Consider the following 16,418-nt stretch of genomic DNA (forward strand, 5'->3'; position numbering starts at 1 on the left):
AAAATGGTAGAATCCTCCTTTTTTTCCCACACACATTGAGTCATTCATAAACTAGAAACCAGATTAAGTCATTCATAGACTAGGAGTGTAACCAAACATAATTCGACAATAAGTTTAAGACAAGACATAAGTTTTGACTCCATAATTATCCATACTTAAAGACATAAACATGAATATAACCATTCATTCATGAACATCCCCACCACGACCACAACCACGTCCACCGCGTCCTCGTTTCCTAGGTTGGGCGCTGCTCGATGCACTTTCAGACATATTTTTGGTAGGGGATCTCTTTCTCTTATTCTTTGGATCATCTCCCTCCTCCTCCTCCTCCTCCTCATCCTCCTCATCATCATCCTCTTCTTGCTCCCCAAACTTTGCGCCAGCTTCTACATCTTCGAGACCGTTCAATTCATCAATTAGCTTTTCATTGGCCTTCACATTTTTCCCTTCCATGATTTCTAGCTTTTCCCGGGTTATCAAGTATTCGACTCGTCTTCTCTGTTTCAATTTCAAATAACAAACATTCAATATATAATGCAAAAATCATTAACAAAATCGTAATTGAGTAACAATACACACCAAGTATTGAAGAGCCGTATCTTTGTCTTATATCATGGGCCTCTCATCTACTCGTATCACTCGAGTATGCGAAACATCGAGGTACCACGGCATGTAACCCGAAATTGCCTCGTCATCTGTTCGAGATGGACCAACCAAAGGATATTTGTGAAACGCTCTGTTATCCTAATAATCACATGATGGGAAAGGCCGGTGAACAATGACAATATCACTGTCATGTGCTTTGGTTTTTGTCTCATTGAATTTGAAATCCTTGTGCGCCTTTGGGATTTTTTGTATGTAACTGCATTGTCTTGCGACTCTCGATGGGTTGTACATTACATATTCTCTTGGGTGAAACAAAGGCCCATGATATTCACCTTGCTATGGGCACCCAACCTTCTTTACTTTTCCTTTAGCCAAATCCTCCTTGTAAGGATCGAATACAACATCCTTTGTCGTCAAGTTGTCTAACTGGCGTCTCAAATTCAAATAATCCATTCTTTGTTTCTTCGACTTACTTATGTAGGTGTACTTGTTTCCATACTGCTGTCCGTCCCAATCCTTGTTCTCAAAATCCCTTTTAGCAAATATTGGGAAGTGCAAATATATCCACGCCTGCAGAAAAGCCATATTCCCTCCGATTTGGTTCATTTGAGCCCTAGAAGCCTTTCTCATCAACTGCGTCAAAGAGTGTGCAAGGATGGTAGTGCCCCAAGAGTAGTCATGTATCTTGTCAAATGGTTGCAACAGCTGGATAAAGTTGGCGTTAACACGGGCACCGGAAACGTCGGGGAAGATAACAGCTCCAAGGATATAGAGGACATACACATTGGCCGTGATGATGATACGTTGCGGCGTCACCGCTTTTCCCTCATGACGAAGCTTCTTTGTTCCCATAAAGTTGCTCCTCAGCCTCGAGAGATGGAATATCCTCTACTTTGCCTTGCCTACTAGCATCTCCTTCTTGGTATTATCCTCATCCCATTGGAATACTTCCTTGGTCCACGCATAAATCTTGTCCCAATCAAGCTCTTGCCGTAATCTTTGTGCTTCACGGCTTTACCTTCTATGCTTAGCTCGGTAATGAACTTCGCATCATTTGAAGTTATCGTCATTTTTCCAGACGGAAGATGTAAAGTATCCGTTTCCCCGTAGTATCTCTCAGCAAAGGCGGAACAAAGAGGTCTATCGTAAGTAAGGTGGCTCAAATTGTTGACCACAGAAAGCAACCCCGTAGAATTGACTAGATCAACCACTTCCGGAACTTCTCCCCTGCTTAATTCATCAGCTATAAGTGGCCACTGCCTCATCTTACTCACTGACATTCCAGGCTTCATAAGACGAACGACATGCTTGTGATCTTATAAAACCAAACAACCACGATGGACAATAATCAAAACACTACACGGATAATAATGTTTACATTACATGGCACAAGGTTTAGGTACTTACTATGGTATTGTAGACGACGCCGGCCCAACTGCCTTTGTAATCCCATAACACATTTCCTCCATCAGCTGGTATCCCTGAAGGTGGATCATCAGGGCCGCGAGCAAGCATCTTCAGATCGTCGGGCATGTGGTCACCTTTCTTCTTCTTTGGAACTTCTTTCTTCTGACCTTTTCCTTTAGGGTATCCTTCTTGTTCTTGAAAGAGTTCTCTTATCTCTTTGTCACCTTCCTCGTCACCTTCTTCTTCATCACTTTCACTCTCATCACTTTCTTCTTCAGCATCTTTCTTGCCACGGGCATCTTCATCACTTTCACTGTCATCACTTTCTTCTTCAACACCTTTCTTGCCACAGGAATCTTCATCAATTTCACTCTCATCACTTTCTTATTCAACACCTTTCTTGCCACGGGAAACTTCATCACTTTCACTCCCGTCACTTTCTTCTTCACCACCTTCCTTGCCACGTTATTGTTCAGTAGGTGTATCAGAATCAATTTCTTCATGTGTTTGTTGCTCCGCTCGAGGTGGTGGATCATTGATGTTGATCCCTTTGGATTTACTCCCTGTGCCCCTTCGGTGGGAAGCATTCAAATTTTGACCATCTTTTCAACGAGGTCCCAAAGGCTTAGGAGTAGCATGGTCATGTTTCTTCTTATATTTCTTTTCGGCTTGATTTTTTTGCCTATAGAATACGGATTTAAGCAACAACAAACAATGGAATATAACACATTTTTAAAGTCAGGATATATAATCGGTTTACTCGATATACATATGAAATCCGATTCCAAACATATAAAATTAACAATCGGATTTTTGCAAGTGCTAATGTGAACCGATTCATGAAATCGGTTTACTCGATATACATATAAAGTCCGTTTCTAAAATTATCAATCGATTTTTGTTAAGACATATGTAATCTGATTCCAACAAAATAAGATCCAGGAAGATTGGTTACAACAATCGGACTATTTATACACTAACGTTCCCCGATTCCTTTTATATGCAGAACAATCGCACTATAAGTTTATGAACATAATCCGTTTCTAATAAGAATAATCTGATTCTGTAAACACTGAAATTTTTGGATTTCAAAATTCTCGATTTCTAACCTAGAGCATGTTACTAAAACCTAGTTTAGAGGATTGGGTTGATAGAAAAGTACCTGATTCGACCCATTTCTTCCTCATGTGCGATACGAGAGGCTTCAGATTGTTCTTGCACTTCCCCCGTTCTATTTCGAATCGCTTCAACAAGCCCGGGATCGTCGTCACTAGAATGATTCATGTTAGTAGCATACTTAGTTCTTGGTTTCGACATTTTATGGAAGAAATAAAACGATTAATCGTTTTTGAATCGTCGATCATCGACGATTTTTGGTTTCAAAAAAATTGAAAAAGAGGGAGTGGAGGAGATGAATCGGTTTTTATGTTAGAAATAAAGACTGATTTTTGTTAGTTAGGTTTATTAAGGATTGATGGGGATAATTTAGTAATATTAATATTTTTTGAGGGTAATTTTGGTAGTTTACATAAATATTAGACACCCCTTATCATTGTGAATTGGATAGATGAAGTAATCTATAGGCCCCAAATAAGTGGCATAGGTCCCAATTTAGCCCGACAAAATATATTGTTAACCCTAACAATTAATTTTTTTGTTTTCAACTGTTGTGATCGATAAACAATTGTATCACAGTCCGAAGACTCCGAACATGATGGCATTTGTATAGTAAATTCATACTTAAGTTATTCTAAACATGTAAAAAATTTAAAGATAATCTTGGTTAGAAAGTACTGATTAAATTTCACCAAGACTTATTTTTTGCTGTCTCATACTCTCATGGGTATTTATACAAGGATAGGTAAGGGGAAATATTGCTCCCTCATTTCTTGGGCATCATGCATGTATGTATAGTAGCCATCAGCTTTACCACTCGGCAGTCGGAACATCATAGGTCAGTGACTCAGTGGGTTGCGACTTAGCATAATTAGCCGACTTCTACCATAATTTGCCGACTCTATTTTTTCTTTTTCTTTTTCTTTTTCTTTTTCTTTTTTAGACATATAATTTACGGACTTCCACCCTGTTGGAGAAATACTGGAATGATGTAATCTCTTTAAGCTACTTAAACACGGATTAACTTTTGTTGCACTACGAATTTGGATGTTGTATTTCCTGAAATCTTTTCTAATTGGAATCTTGACAGCTAAAACCTGGCCTTTCGTCGCCAAGAAGATCATCTTGTGTGAGAGCAAGAAATTCTGACAACTCATGGATTTATTTAAGAACCGGCGGCAAAATATATAATCCGTTTTCCCACTTGACTCCCATACAAAATTAGATAGCGTAAAGGGCTTAAGAACATACACTGTTTTGGGGAATACAATTTTATCGCATGTTCAATTATATGCCACAAATTCATCCCTTAATTCTTTGAATTTGAATAGCCAAATAAAAGTACTTTTACTTATTAGATTGACATCTTTTTCTTGGCAGCAGAATAGTGTCTATTAACAAACCATATCACTTTAGAAAAGACATATACATTTATATATTTTTAGTCACATTATCTTTGGTTTATTGGTTGCTCTTTCTCCATATAAGCCTTGAGAACACAAATTCCAACAAAAAATCAAAAGAGGCCCTTCACAAAGAAAACAAACCATGATTTTAAGATTTTTTTTTGCAGTGACTGTCATTATCAGGACTTTATATATATTAATCAACTCATAACTTTTGGATAAGTTAAATCTGGTTATTGCATTATAAAATTTAAAAGTAATCTTAAGACCTTCATCGTTAAGCTCTTGTCGTGTGTTGATAATCAAGGCGCCTCCCTCAATTACTGATTTAAGTTTTCTTCTGCTAGTGTCGTCATTGTTGAGTTGACAGAGTGTATGCGCCCACTGCCCCCATATAAAACTATCTTTATTTGAATGTATTTTTGGTTGTTTTCTTCATGGAGTTTTCTGTTCATGCTCTTCTCAATGTTCTTCATCACTATACAGATATTAGATGTATGCTAATTTTTCTGTTTAAGCTTTTCCATCAATACACCATCCCTCATGAATGATGTCATTTTAGAGGTGGCTGGCTAATTTTTACTTGGTGAAGAAGAATTATGTATGAACAAAGTCAAGAAGAAAAACAAGAATCACGTATGCATGCCGATGTAGATTAGCGCAGAGCTATTTTGATGACGCTAGGGATCTCGAAGGACATTCGTCTGCATCATAGATTTTGCGCGTATTTGGAAATGTGTTAGAAACTCTCTAACCAGCTAGAACTCGACATTATTTACCTAAGTAGGCCGGTAAAGTCAATTACAGTATTTCTTTAAAATCTAAAACGTCGGTAGTAATGAAAAAAACAATGTTTGTTGTTGGTAGAACCAAAACCGAGATACCTAACCAGAAGAAGAAGAAGACCTTTTATCGTCTCGATTTACTAAGGCTTCTTCTTCCATTCTTTCTGGAAACCATAATCTTAATTAGCAAACTGTTAAGGTCTTGATTAAATTAGGAGTTGGTTTTAAATTTTGGTAATGGATGATAGTAATAGTCTATCAAATAATTGAGTTTGACAATTAAAGTGTATTTGTCAACGAGCGGATAACCAAATATATATTCCATCTAACAAATCACGATTAACTACAAAACAAATCCCACCAAAGTGATACAAAGTCAGCACTTATTAAAGTGATCTGTGAATTTAGCTTATAAATTTGATGATTTGAAATGTACATAACCAAAGTTTTAACAACTATGTCTACTTGTGATGATAATGCAATATGATTAAATATCCTTCAAGCAGCTAATAAATATCCTTGATCGATAACTGGGACTTGCCCGCCATTTACTCGGTGTCGATGTGGTTGGTACTGGTGTGGCGCCCATTCGTAACCCGTGCATCCTTGAAATGGTTAATCTGCTGGGATAAATGCGAGTGACTAACTCAACCAATGTTAGTTACTTACTTACTTTAGCACTTGGTTTTGCAAAGTTTCCGACAAATTCTCCTGTTTGTGCCTCGTAAAAAGATTGAGTTTGTAGTTGTACCCACGTAAAAGATGCATTCGTACAATATCTCTAGTAGCATCAGTTAGCTAGTACTTACCCTCAAAAATGTAGCACAGAAACATTCAAACTTCTTGTATACTACTCTGTAACTTCCTACCCTTTTTTGATAAACTCAACCTGAGATGCCAAAATTGCTAGAGCCCTATAAGGTGACTCCAAAATGTAGAAACAAAATTTTCCTTATTTTACCAATTCAAAAATGGGGAGTGTTTCAAGGAATATTTCTGACTGTACTGGGATAGACCCATGTGTCCTATGTCACACCCTTCTTTCTTTCACCCCCATTGTACTATGAAATAGTTGAACATGGGTTAGTCCTCGGGTGATTTATGGGGGTTGAGTGTATTTTAAATTTTGGGGATTTTGAGAGAGTTTGAGAGAGTGTAGGGAGTTTGAGAGAGTTTGTGTTTTTGAGTTAGGGGAGTGTAGGGAGTTTGAGAGAGTTTATTAGAGGGAGTTTGAGAGAGTTCACTCCTAACTCAGTCTCTTTTAAGAAACAATAAACCCTCATTTGCAAATAAAAATGATCTTTAATCAAAAGAAAAAAAATAAATATTTCTGTATCAATAGTATGTTATTGTTGTGCAACGAGATATTTTTTTCCCCTTCATTTTAACGGTCTCCATACAATTCTAACTCCCTTTGTTCACGAGCATTTTTCCACATATCATCCGCTATACTCTTTCTCCATGCATTAGCTTCTTGACGTTGTTGTTCTTGAGTTTGTTGTGTCAAACTTCGTCGTCATTTACAAGCGTTGATGGATGGCTATCTTCCTCTTCCTCGACTGGAAACTCATCTGAACGACATTCTTTTCGCAAGATGTTGTGTAAGCCTGCACAAGTTGTCACTATCTCCGCTTGCACTTGATACGGAAATGGAGGTTGAGACTTAAAGATCAAGAAACGAGACTTCAAAACACCAAACAATCTTTCAACTACATTCCTCAAAGAAGCATGACGCATGTTAAATAATTCTTCAGCCTTTTTCGCATGATTACCCGTACCAGAAAATTCTTTCAAATGATAACATTGGCCACAAAATGGTGTTAAACAATATCGCCTGTTTGCAAACCCACCATCCCCCAAGTAATATTTACCTGAATAAAACACAAAAAGAAAACTTAATCAAGTAGAACCCAAATATAACTTAACCAAAAAATCAAAACTTCACATTAGATAAAAGTAAAATTACCTTGTGGTATTTTCAGTCCATCTCTTTTTGTCATTGCGTCGTTAAGTATTTTCGAATCATGAGCAGACCCTTCTCATCCACTGAGCACGTATATGAACTCCAAGTCGAAGTTGCAAACTGCTAACACATTTTGAGATGTAATTCCATGTCGATTCCGATAAACGGCTGCATCTCTTTTTTTTACCATTGCCGGGATATGTGTATCATCCATAGCTCAAATGCAATCCTTAAAGTAAGGATAAAATCGTGTACTCTCACGAATTTTAAATGGATTTGCACTTGTTGGCTTAGCCATCATCTTCGGAGCTATATCATTTAAAGCTCGCAACATCTTGTTGAAGTATTTACTAACTGTCCACCGAGAGCGACCAAATATGTCACGTATTGTGCAATATCGTGAACTTTGGCCAACAACGCGTAAAAATGTACTAAGCATTTCTTCAATGGGAACACATCTTGTATCACTTAATGCTGTAATTTCTCTAAAGATACAACATAGTTTTACAAAAATATCAGGGTACATCCTATAACTTCGACGAAAGTCTTCTGGGTCTTCGCGAAAAACTCTCCTTATATAGTTATACCCAAATAAAGTAACCGGGCGTCTCATTGGTATTTCAATGACTTTGTATGTATTATAATTGCTTAATTATATCCATCAACCATGAATGCACCGCTGAAAGTATATTCAAAAATATGGATAGTTCAAACTCATCATTGCTACTTACCTCTTCATCACCACTGCTTTCTTCTTCTGTATCGAAGGCTTGATCTTCACTATCAGTAGATAAATCCAAATCAGACATGTTCACCTAAAAGTATGATAAAAGTATTATTTTTTTTTATTAGAATCATCATTATCTCAAAAGCATAAAAGTATATATGTGTATAAAAATAAGCATATAGAATATAAAGTTCATAGATTCAATCATAATAACCATAAAGATGTCAATCCATAACAATTAGTAGCTGAATCCATAACCATAAAGTCTCAACTAGGGGAAAAATAACCATAAAGTCTCAACTAGGGGAAAAATAAAATAAATATTAATAGTTACGAAGCAAAACGACCCAATTTTGTAACTCTAAAATCCCATTACACCTAACAGAAACTTGTAAAGATGTCAGGTTTATGCTTTTAACTTTGAACCAATCCACAACTTTCTCTCTTCAGGAGTAAAACGTATGAATAAGTTCTTCTTGTGATTTTTGTCGAGCATTTCAATCACTTTCAGCTTATCTTCCAAAGAAATTTTAGTCATGCCATAAACAAGATCCCATACTTGGTTATCTTTCTTATCCTTATGAATTCTGCGCATTTCTTTTTCAATTTTGCGGTATTCTTTCTCTTTCGCAATAAGAGCATGCATTGAATCAATAGAAGAAGCAATCGATGAACTGTTGGCAATCAATTTCTCTAAATAATCAGACTGCTCAGTAGGATTAGTTGATGTAGAAGAGTCACCAATGTCACACCTTGGTCTTTTCCTTGGTGCCGTTTTTCTGACAGGAATTTTCTTTGTGTTCATATCTTGAGTTTCATCTTTATCTTGTTCATCATTTTCCTCTGAACCATATCCCACATATGATATGTTAAAAGCACTATCATATTGCTCTCGTTGAGTATAATCAACATCTAAGTAATCATCTTGTTCATCTTCCTCATCACAGGTTCTAGCACTTGTACCCTCATGGGTAAGATCAACTGTAACTTTTCCAGAAGCACATTTATTCCCAAAAACAATAAGCAAGTCACCATAGTCTTTACCATTATCTTACCTTAAGTTAGTTTTCTTTGGATGTCTCTGTTAACAAAAAAAAGGATAAAGCGTGAATTAGAACTATGCATAAAATAGAAGAAAAAAAATTCAAATTCAGATGTCGGTAAGTAACACACACATACCTCAAAGTAATTGTTCCACATCTCGTCGGTTCTAGTAATCATCTTGTTAGCATCATCCCAACCGAATCCAGAAGTACAAGACTTAAACAAATCCTGGTATTGACCAAATCGAGTCTTGAACCATCTATGTTTCCCTTTTATAGTTCTCATAAGATTTGTCACAACCATATGCTTGGTTAAGTTTTGGAAGTATCTCATCTTCCACTAGTCTCTTAGTAAAACATCCATTAGTGTCTTTCTTCTTCTCAAGTGCAGCTTCTACTAATAGTTCCAATAATTTCTCAGTCTCTCGTGTTGTCCATTGTTTGTAATTCGTATTCACATCCGTATCCGGTTATTCTTATTCTTCCTAACATTCTTTTTCTTCTTGTTGTTTTCAGCAGGTTGGCTGGATTTGTCCATTTTATGGTGCGACATGTTAGCTACATTAGTACTTAGACTAATACTAGAACTTAACAAAGAAAGAAAGGATATTCAGTAAAAATAAACAACATAAATCTCAAATTCCTACTAATCATTTTATAAAAATAAATAAACCATTTAGTTCACTCTTTCGAGAACAATGGATGGTTCTTCATTGGATCTAAAGATGAACCAGCTAAGATTACTGACAAAAATCTAAACACATCCAAAGCTACAAAAAGTCTGTCTTCTTCCTTCCGGTCACAATACAAAACGTTGGTGATTGGAGATACTATACCAGCTAGCTCGTCTTTTACATTTTACAAACATGGATGCAATGTTTGTGAACTCTTTTGGTAATTTAGATTACTAAATAAAAAAAATATCTTTCGGTAAAGCTATGATACATCTAGTAACGACTACTCATCAATACAGTAGGTATCGACATACAACAAAAAGTGTAAACGATTCACTCAATTTTAGTTTAAGGTTGCATTAGCCATCCATGTATACTAATTTTAAGTTTCAGAGAAACAAGAAAGTTTTAATTTAAAATTACATTAGCCATCCATGTACATTACTTCTAAGTTTTAGAGAAAAATGGAAAGACGTCTACAAAAAATGTAAAATGTGTATAGTATGTGAAGGGATGGAATGTGACTGTCAGCAAACGCCTAACTTGTTAGCATTAGTAAAAGATATGCCTTTAACACTCATTAGTAAAAGATAAATGTGTATAGTATGTGAAGGGATAAAATTTGGCTGTCAGCAAACGCCTAACTTGTTAGCATTAGTAAAAGATATGCCTTTAACACTCATTAGTAAAAGATATGTCATTATCTTGTTTCTCATTCATTTATTTGACCCGTAGATGCAGTGATTAATTTTGTTAATGTAGACATGGATACAATATGAATGTCAGTAACTAATATCTATTCATCCTATGTAGCTAATTCATGTATCTACTCTTCTTGCTTGAGCCTAGTTCTTCTTCTTCTTTCCCATTTCTCAAGTCAAAACCCACAGTTAAATTCCTTAATGTAAACAACTGACATTTAACATAAGCATGCGAATAATACTTGTCTTACATGCTGCGTCTACACAACTAGTAGATATTCATCTTACTAACTGAGATTAGTTCCTGTGAATTATCCTTAATTGATTAATAGGTAATTCATTCATCCCAGACAGACATTTGTATGGCTTACTCAGCTAATATCACCAATGATAAAGAAATTATGTTACAAGATAATATATATATTTTTTCTGAGATCAAAAGTACAGATTATTTTGCAAAAGTAAAGCATTCAGGTTGTGGTATCGTTGTGTTTCCCCCACTCAAGGTTGTAAGGCAAAGACCAGCATTCAGTATAGAGATGAATATCAAAACAAAAAAAAGAGTTAAACCCTAAACAGAGAAAATAAAAACGAAAGAAAACAATCAAAATAGGGTTTTTGCTTTTAAAACTGATATCAAAACAATCAAAATAGTAACAATCAAACAAAACAATGAGATTAGAGAAGAAAAAATAGATGAAAAAGCATACCTGAAGCTGAAGGGTTTCCTCCTTCTCCAATATTTTTCTCTGACCAAACTCCCTCCCAAATCTCTACTCTTATGAGAGATTTGTGCACAGGCAAAAATGCACTATCAACTCTCCAGAACTCCCCAAAACAATCAACTCCCTAGCATTCTAGGATTTTACCATTAACAGGGAGTTCAAGAGTTTTTTTCAAACTCCCCCACGACTAACAGGTGTTTTGTAGGGAGTTTGGGAGACTCTTCTAAAATCTCCCATGACTAACGGGGATTTTGAGATACTCCCTTGACTCCCTCACGACTAACGGGTAAAACCCAACTACACCTAACTCCCCACAAATCACTCGAGGACTAACCCCTGGAAAAGTCTCATTTCAAAATCAAAATCAAATCAGTATGATTATTATGATATTCTCCCATCAATCAACACAACTATGCACATGATCACCAAGTACAGGAGATAAATAGCTGCTGTGTTTCTTTTTTTCTTTATATAGGTAGCAGTAGCATTAAGATGATGCAAAGTTCAAACCATCACACCTACCACAGCGTACAGATAAGAAAACAAAGTTACATTGACGCTTCAACAAGAGCATTCCAATTTATAACAGATCATAATCGAAGTAACAGTTCTTGGGAAAAATTTTACGTGGTTCATGCTCAATCTGTACACGTTATAGATCTATGCTACACATATGCCAAGTAAAACCCTATATTTTTCTTTTGGACTTTCTTTTTGAGACAGCGTTAATCTAGATTACCAATGTCATTGACCAGTAAATTCAGAACAATTTAATCCAAGCCTTGAGAAGCTGCAATGTTACCACAGAATTTCACAAGATTTTCCACTGTTTGTTTAGAATATTTGCATATTGTATGGTCTTCACGTTGAAAGCTTATAGCCAGTCTGAGAGATTCATAAAAGATTAACCATATAATTAGTGCAAAACTTAACAGTACAACTGACTATGATGAAGACTATGATGAAGAATTAGAGTAAGAAAGAAAACAAACAAATCACTTGGTGAGTTTATTAATTAATAATTAGGGTTTCCTTGAAAATCCAAACCGATCATGCATCACCTTCACCAATGCAACACATTATAACAAACTCTCATGCATATACAAGCAGCACAAATATCTAACTAATATATCATGGATTCATATAATCCCAAATTACCAATATTGCTTAATTATTTCGTCAATTTAGCCCATATTCCTGTAAAACCCTTTGTTGTTGCGGTGGTGGTTGTTGTTGTGAACTTCCAAAGCCGGTAGTGGTGACTGTAGGGATAGTGTTAGCGTACATAAACGGTCTCATATGACGATCAACATGTACCCAGCTAGTACCATTTCCTCCTGATGATGATGCTTTAGTGATATCAATATGTGTTCCAGGAGTACTACTACTGCTTTCATTTTCCATGGCCATTGATGAAGATCCATAAAGTAACTCAGTTGATGAAGAACCTGCTTGATCATAATGATCAATAACTGATGATGATTCCATCTTAGCGTTTCTACATAACGCCGGCATCGAATGGTCGTCATCACCAAGATGTTCATGATCAATTGGAAAACAGCTGTTTAATCCATCATCACTTACTAACATCTCATGCATGTTCATCCCATCATCATCCACAATATCACAACTATTGTTCAGAAATAATTCATCAGCACACGACGAATCGTTATTAGTGTTGATAGAGGAATAATTCATGGATGAAGAAAACCAATCCATGGATGAATTATGTGGATCATGACCACCATAAACTTGCTGGGTAGAAGGAACATCTTGAGTAGGAGTATAAAAACTAATATTCTTAAGCTTGTTATTGTCAAGTCCCTGTTGAAGATGATGATCTTGAATGTCTGAAAATCTCCCCCCAAGTTTGATAAGTAATTTTCTAATTGAAGTGTGATCGTTAAGAGCTGAGTCTAATTGTGGTGCCGAAGTTGGCACTGGCTGCGGAAAGTAGAGATTCTGAGGATGATTTTGATGAGTAGTTCCGTTCATCTTATTGTTGTTATCAGCAGTGGTATTCATCATGAAATGAACATCGTTTCCAGCTTTCTTCATCATTTCTTGTTTAAGATGAGCATTAACTCTACGCGATTGATGTTCCTTTCTCTGTTTACCTAATAGCTTCTTCTTTAACCTAGTATTCCAGTAGTTCTTAATATCATTGTCAGTTCTTCCTGGTAGTTGTGCTGCTATTATAGACCACCTACATATATACAAGCCCCATCATATTAATTAATTGGTACTAATCGTATGTAAATCAAAAGTTCATAAAATATGTAAATTTATACATACCTGCTTCCAATACTTATATAAAGATTGCAAATGATATTATCTTCTTCTTCTGAGAATCCCCCATGTTTGATGTTCGGACGAAGATAATTCAACCAGCGAAGACGGCAACTCTTACCACATCTCTTTAGCCCTAAAACAGATAAACAAACAAACAGACAAACATGCAAAAAAGTGTTATTATCATCATCTTAAAAAAAAAAAAAAAAAGTATTTCATCCCTTGAAACTTGAAGATGTACGAGTACATACGCATGAAGATCGATATGAACAATATAAATTGTGTAGCAGGAAGCGGGGTTTATATGTATATGTACATACCAATCTTTTGCGGCAACGCGATCCAGTTGCCTCCGGTACCATTTTCATCAATATAGGATTTGAGTTTTGAATCTTCTTCAGGGGACCATGGACCTCTCTTAACGTTAGCTTTGTCACAACAAGGAGCTCTTCCCATGGCTGCTGTTAATGTGTAGGTAGGGTATGAAGTAGAGGAGCTTCTCCTAGCTGCTGTTAGAGATTGTGATATGAAAGGTTATCTAACTGATGTTGATGATCTCTCCTCCTTTGTATATAGGCTGCTATATAACTTCTCTCTTTCTAGATCTTTTTTGGTAATGGTGGTGTGTCTATTTGAGAGAAATAATAAGACAGAGTCAAAATATAAAAAGGCAAAAAGATGGAAATTGAGGGACATGGTTTCCTGGAACAGTGATGGCATTTAACTGGATGGGGCTCATTAATTAAAGATGACCTTTTTGAAGTTTTCTTCATCTTTCTTCTGCGAAAATGTATTTAAAAACTAAGAAGAAGGGAATTATTAGAAGTGACAGAACAGAAATCTTAGTGTTTTTCTTCTTGGTCTTTCCTACTCTAGAATCTCTGTCTCCTCATTGTTTTCTTAAATAATCTAAAGTTATGTTCATTGATTTTTCTCCTTCTCAACCTTATCTGTATTCAACAACGAGCCGTGCTAGCACGCGCACAAGTCACAATGAGCATGCATTTTTAGCATTTTTTATATTTTGTATCCATTATGTACATCTCTATAATAGTAAATCCGACTCCCATAATCGTCGACTAGATATGATGTCACTGTAGTACAGTGGTAAAGTCACTGGATGATGATATTAGTGACTTTGAGTTCGAAACTCTTGAGCGCCAATTTCTTTACTGATCAAAAAAATAAATAAATCTGACTGCTAGGGGATGATATTAGCTACACGTGTGTATTGATTGTGCACTCATGTGGATGATAGCGCTAGTCATCGACCGAACGGGCCTTTGTAGCTTATCTGCAGAGGGATGCGACTTGCGAGGCATTGATGTCCCAAAATCTCATCCCAGACCGTGCCATTGTGTTTGGTAATGCGTACAAATAAAGTAAACTTACGCTTTTAGCAGTGGAGCCATTTAAACCCACTTCATAATTTGTAGGCTTGTTGAATTCGTTGTTATGCCGCTAAATTGGCCACTAACAAGTTAATTACCTGTAATAATTAATAGGTGGCAGCAGCAGGACCATTGCAAAGAGCTAGCTAATGACATGCCTTTTATGTGCGAATGTTCCAAAGGAGCAGGTGAATATTATCTTCTCTTTGATCCTCTGTATATACGAGTTATACAAATTAACGATGATTGATCATAATATCCGAGAAACGCTGAACCTGTCCAAAAACTTGTTTTTAGTCTTCTTAGGTCCTAAGGGAAATCTTCACAGTTGAAAGTTACTCTTGGATATTTGGAGGAGGAGAAGAGAGGTAAAAACAGCAGGACCTTGTTTTTAGTCTTCTTTTTTGTATTGCTTTCATGGCAATCTAATCTGGCCAAAAAAGAAATTGCTTTCATTGAGAGTAAAACTCCAGACCTCCCACTTACTAAGTGGGTGCTCTAACCAACTGAGCTATGAAAGGTTGTTGAGATCATTTGACAAATTGCTTTTCAAGTCTTATTGATTTTGTCAATTCAGTTCAAAAGAAAAGTTCTCACAAGTTTTTGATAGAAAACCCAGCTGAACCTAATGTTCAAATATGATTTCTCTTTCAACCAGGCCGACCCTTACACTCAAAACAGTGTTTTCTTTAACCCTGTCAAATCACGTCCGATCGGATATTTTTCCCTTAGAAACCCAGCCGAACCAAATCGGAGTATGACATATATATGTTTACTGTACCCAAAAGCAAAGCAAAACAAAAGAATGAGACTGACAGAATATGAGGTTAAGGTACATACATTGTACATCACCCAAAGGCCCACTCTGCTTGCTTCATGCATGGATCATGATTTAAGGGCATCGATCACTAAAACGACTATGTCCACCGTCTCTTTTCTTGGTTTTCAAAAAAAAACAACAAAAATCTTGGTTTTCAAACTTAGCATATCTTGTTGTTGACCTGCTGAGCAAACAAATTGATCCTAAATAAAACCTGTTGGTAAACTAAACGACAGTTAATATCAAACGGTCAACCCCAGTCAATGTCCCAGGACCCAGCCAGCACCCCTTTTAGGACGGCATTTTACATTAGCGTACCTTAATGGAATTTGCATCCCTTTACATTAGCGTACCTTAATTTGTAACCCTTTAATAATCATCTATTTAGTTAATTCATGTTCTTATTACATATGACACGCCTTCTCCTTAAACTGGCGCTGTCTGTCGCTTCCACTACTTTGAAAGTAATCTCACGTCTCTCTCATTCTTAATGGGCGCATCTCTCAGAAAGACTACATTTCAAACTTACCCAAAAAGAAAACTTACAACTGACCCAGTCCGAGTCCTATATATAAACGTGATATGAGAATATTCTCAATTTAGTAGTAGAATTCTGTCGAAGTTCAGGAAAATTTCTTCAGATACAGAGTCAAGAATCAAGATCTTCTTAATTTGATTTCGACGACTTTAGATGTTGACTATTTAAACAGTTACAAAGGCTACATTCATATATTTCCAGAGCATTCATGACGTAATCCT

The 16,418-nt window shown here is 36.2% G+C and overlaps 2 protein-coding genes across 2 annotated transcripts; both read right to left on the reverse strand.

The window, feature by feature from the left end:
* Nucleotides 1–1,514: 1,514 nt before the first annotated feature.
* Nucleotides 1,515–3,333, reverse strand: LOC113309938. The gene is made up of 3 exons (XM_026558484.1): nucleotides 3,179–3,333; nucleotides 2,017–2,266; nucleotides 1,515–1,895 (listed from the first exon to the last, which is right to left on the reverse strand). The coding sequence occupies exons 1-3, from the start codon at nucleotides 3,331–3,333 to the stop codon at nucleotides 1,515–1,517; spliced, it is 786 nt and encodes a 261-aa protein (XP_026414269.1).
* An 8,798-nt stretch (nucleotides 3,334–12,131) lies between these two features.
* On the reverse strand, nucleotides 12,132–14,056 carry LOC113328964 (transcription factor RAX3-like). Its single transcript, XM_026575964.1, has 3 exons — nucleotides 13,769–14,056; nucleotides 13,452–13,581; nucleotides 12,132–13,362 (listed from the first exon to the last, which is right to left on the reverse strand). The coding sequence occupies exons 1-3, from the start codon at nucleotides 13,902–13,904 to the stop codon at nucleotides 12,336–12,338; spliced, it is 1,293 nt and encodes a 430-aa protein (XP_026431749.1). The 5' UTR covers nucleotides 13,905–14,056; the 3' UTR covers nucleotides 12,132–12,335.
* Between the last annotated feature and the right edge of the window lie 2,362 nt (nucleotides 14,057–16,418).

This window comes from Papaver somniferum, chromosome 1 (assembly GCF_003573695.1).
Source record: "Papaver somniferum cultivar HN1 chromosome 1, ASM357369v1, whole genome shotgun sequence".
Taxonomy (NCBI): domain Eukaryota; kingdom Viridiplantae; phylum Streptophyta; class Magnoliopsida; order Ranunculales; family Papaveraceae; genus Papaver; species Papaver somniferum.

Excerpts from the sequence above, each read along its gene's own strand:
- LOC113309938 (XM_026558484.1), bottom strand. The coding sequence starts at position 3,333 with ATGTCGAAACCAAGAACTAAGTATGCTACTAACATGAATCATTCTAGT. Across the intron at positions 2,267-3,178 it reads GAAGAAATGGGTCGAATCAG|TGATGAAGAAGAAGGTGACG; the intron begins GTACTTTTCTAT and ends TGAGAGTGAAAG. Across the intron at positions 1,896-2,016 it reads GCGTCGTCTACAATACCATA|CCTGGAATGTCAGTGAGTAA; the intron begins GTAAGTACCTAA and ends CGTCTTATGAAG.
- LOC113328964 (XM_026575964.1), bottom strand. The coding sequence starts at position 13,904 with ATGGGAAGAGCTCCTTGTTGTGACAAAGCTAACGTTAAGAGAGGTCCA. Across the intron at positions 13,582-13,768 it reads CGCGTTGCCGCAAAAGATTG|GGCTAAAGAGATGTGGTAAG; the intron begins GTATGTACATAT and ends TATCTGTTTTAG. Across the intron at positions 13,363-13,451 it reads TATATAAGTATTGGAAGCAG|GTGGTCTATAATAGCAGCAC; the intron begins GTATGTATAAAT and ends GTATATATGTAG.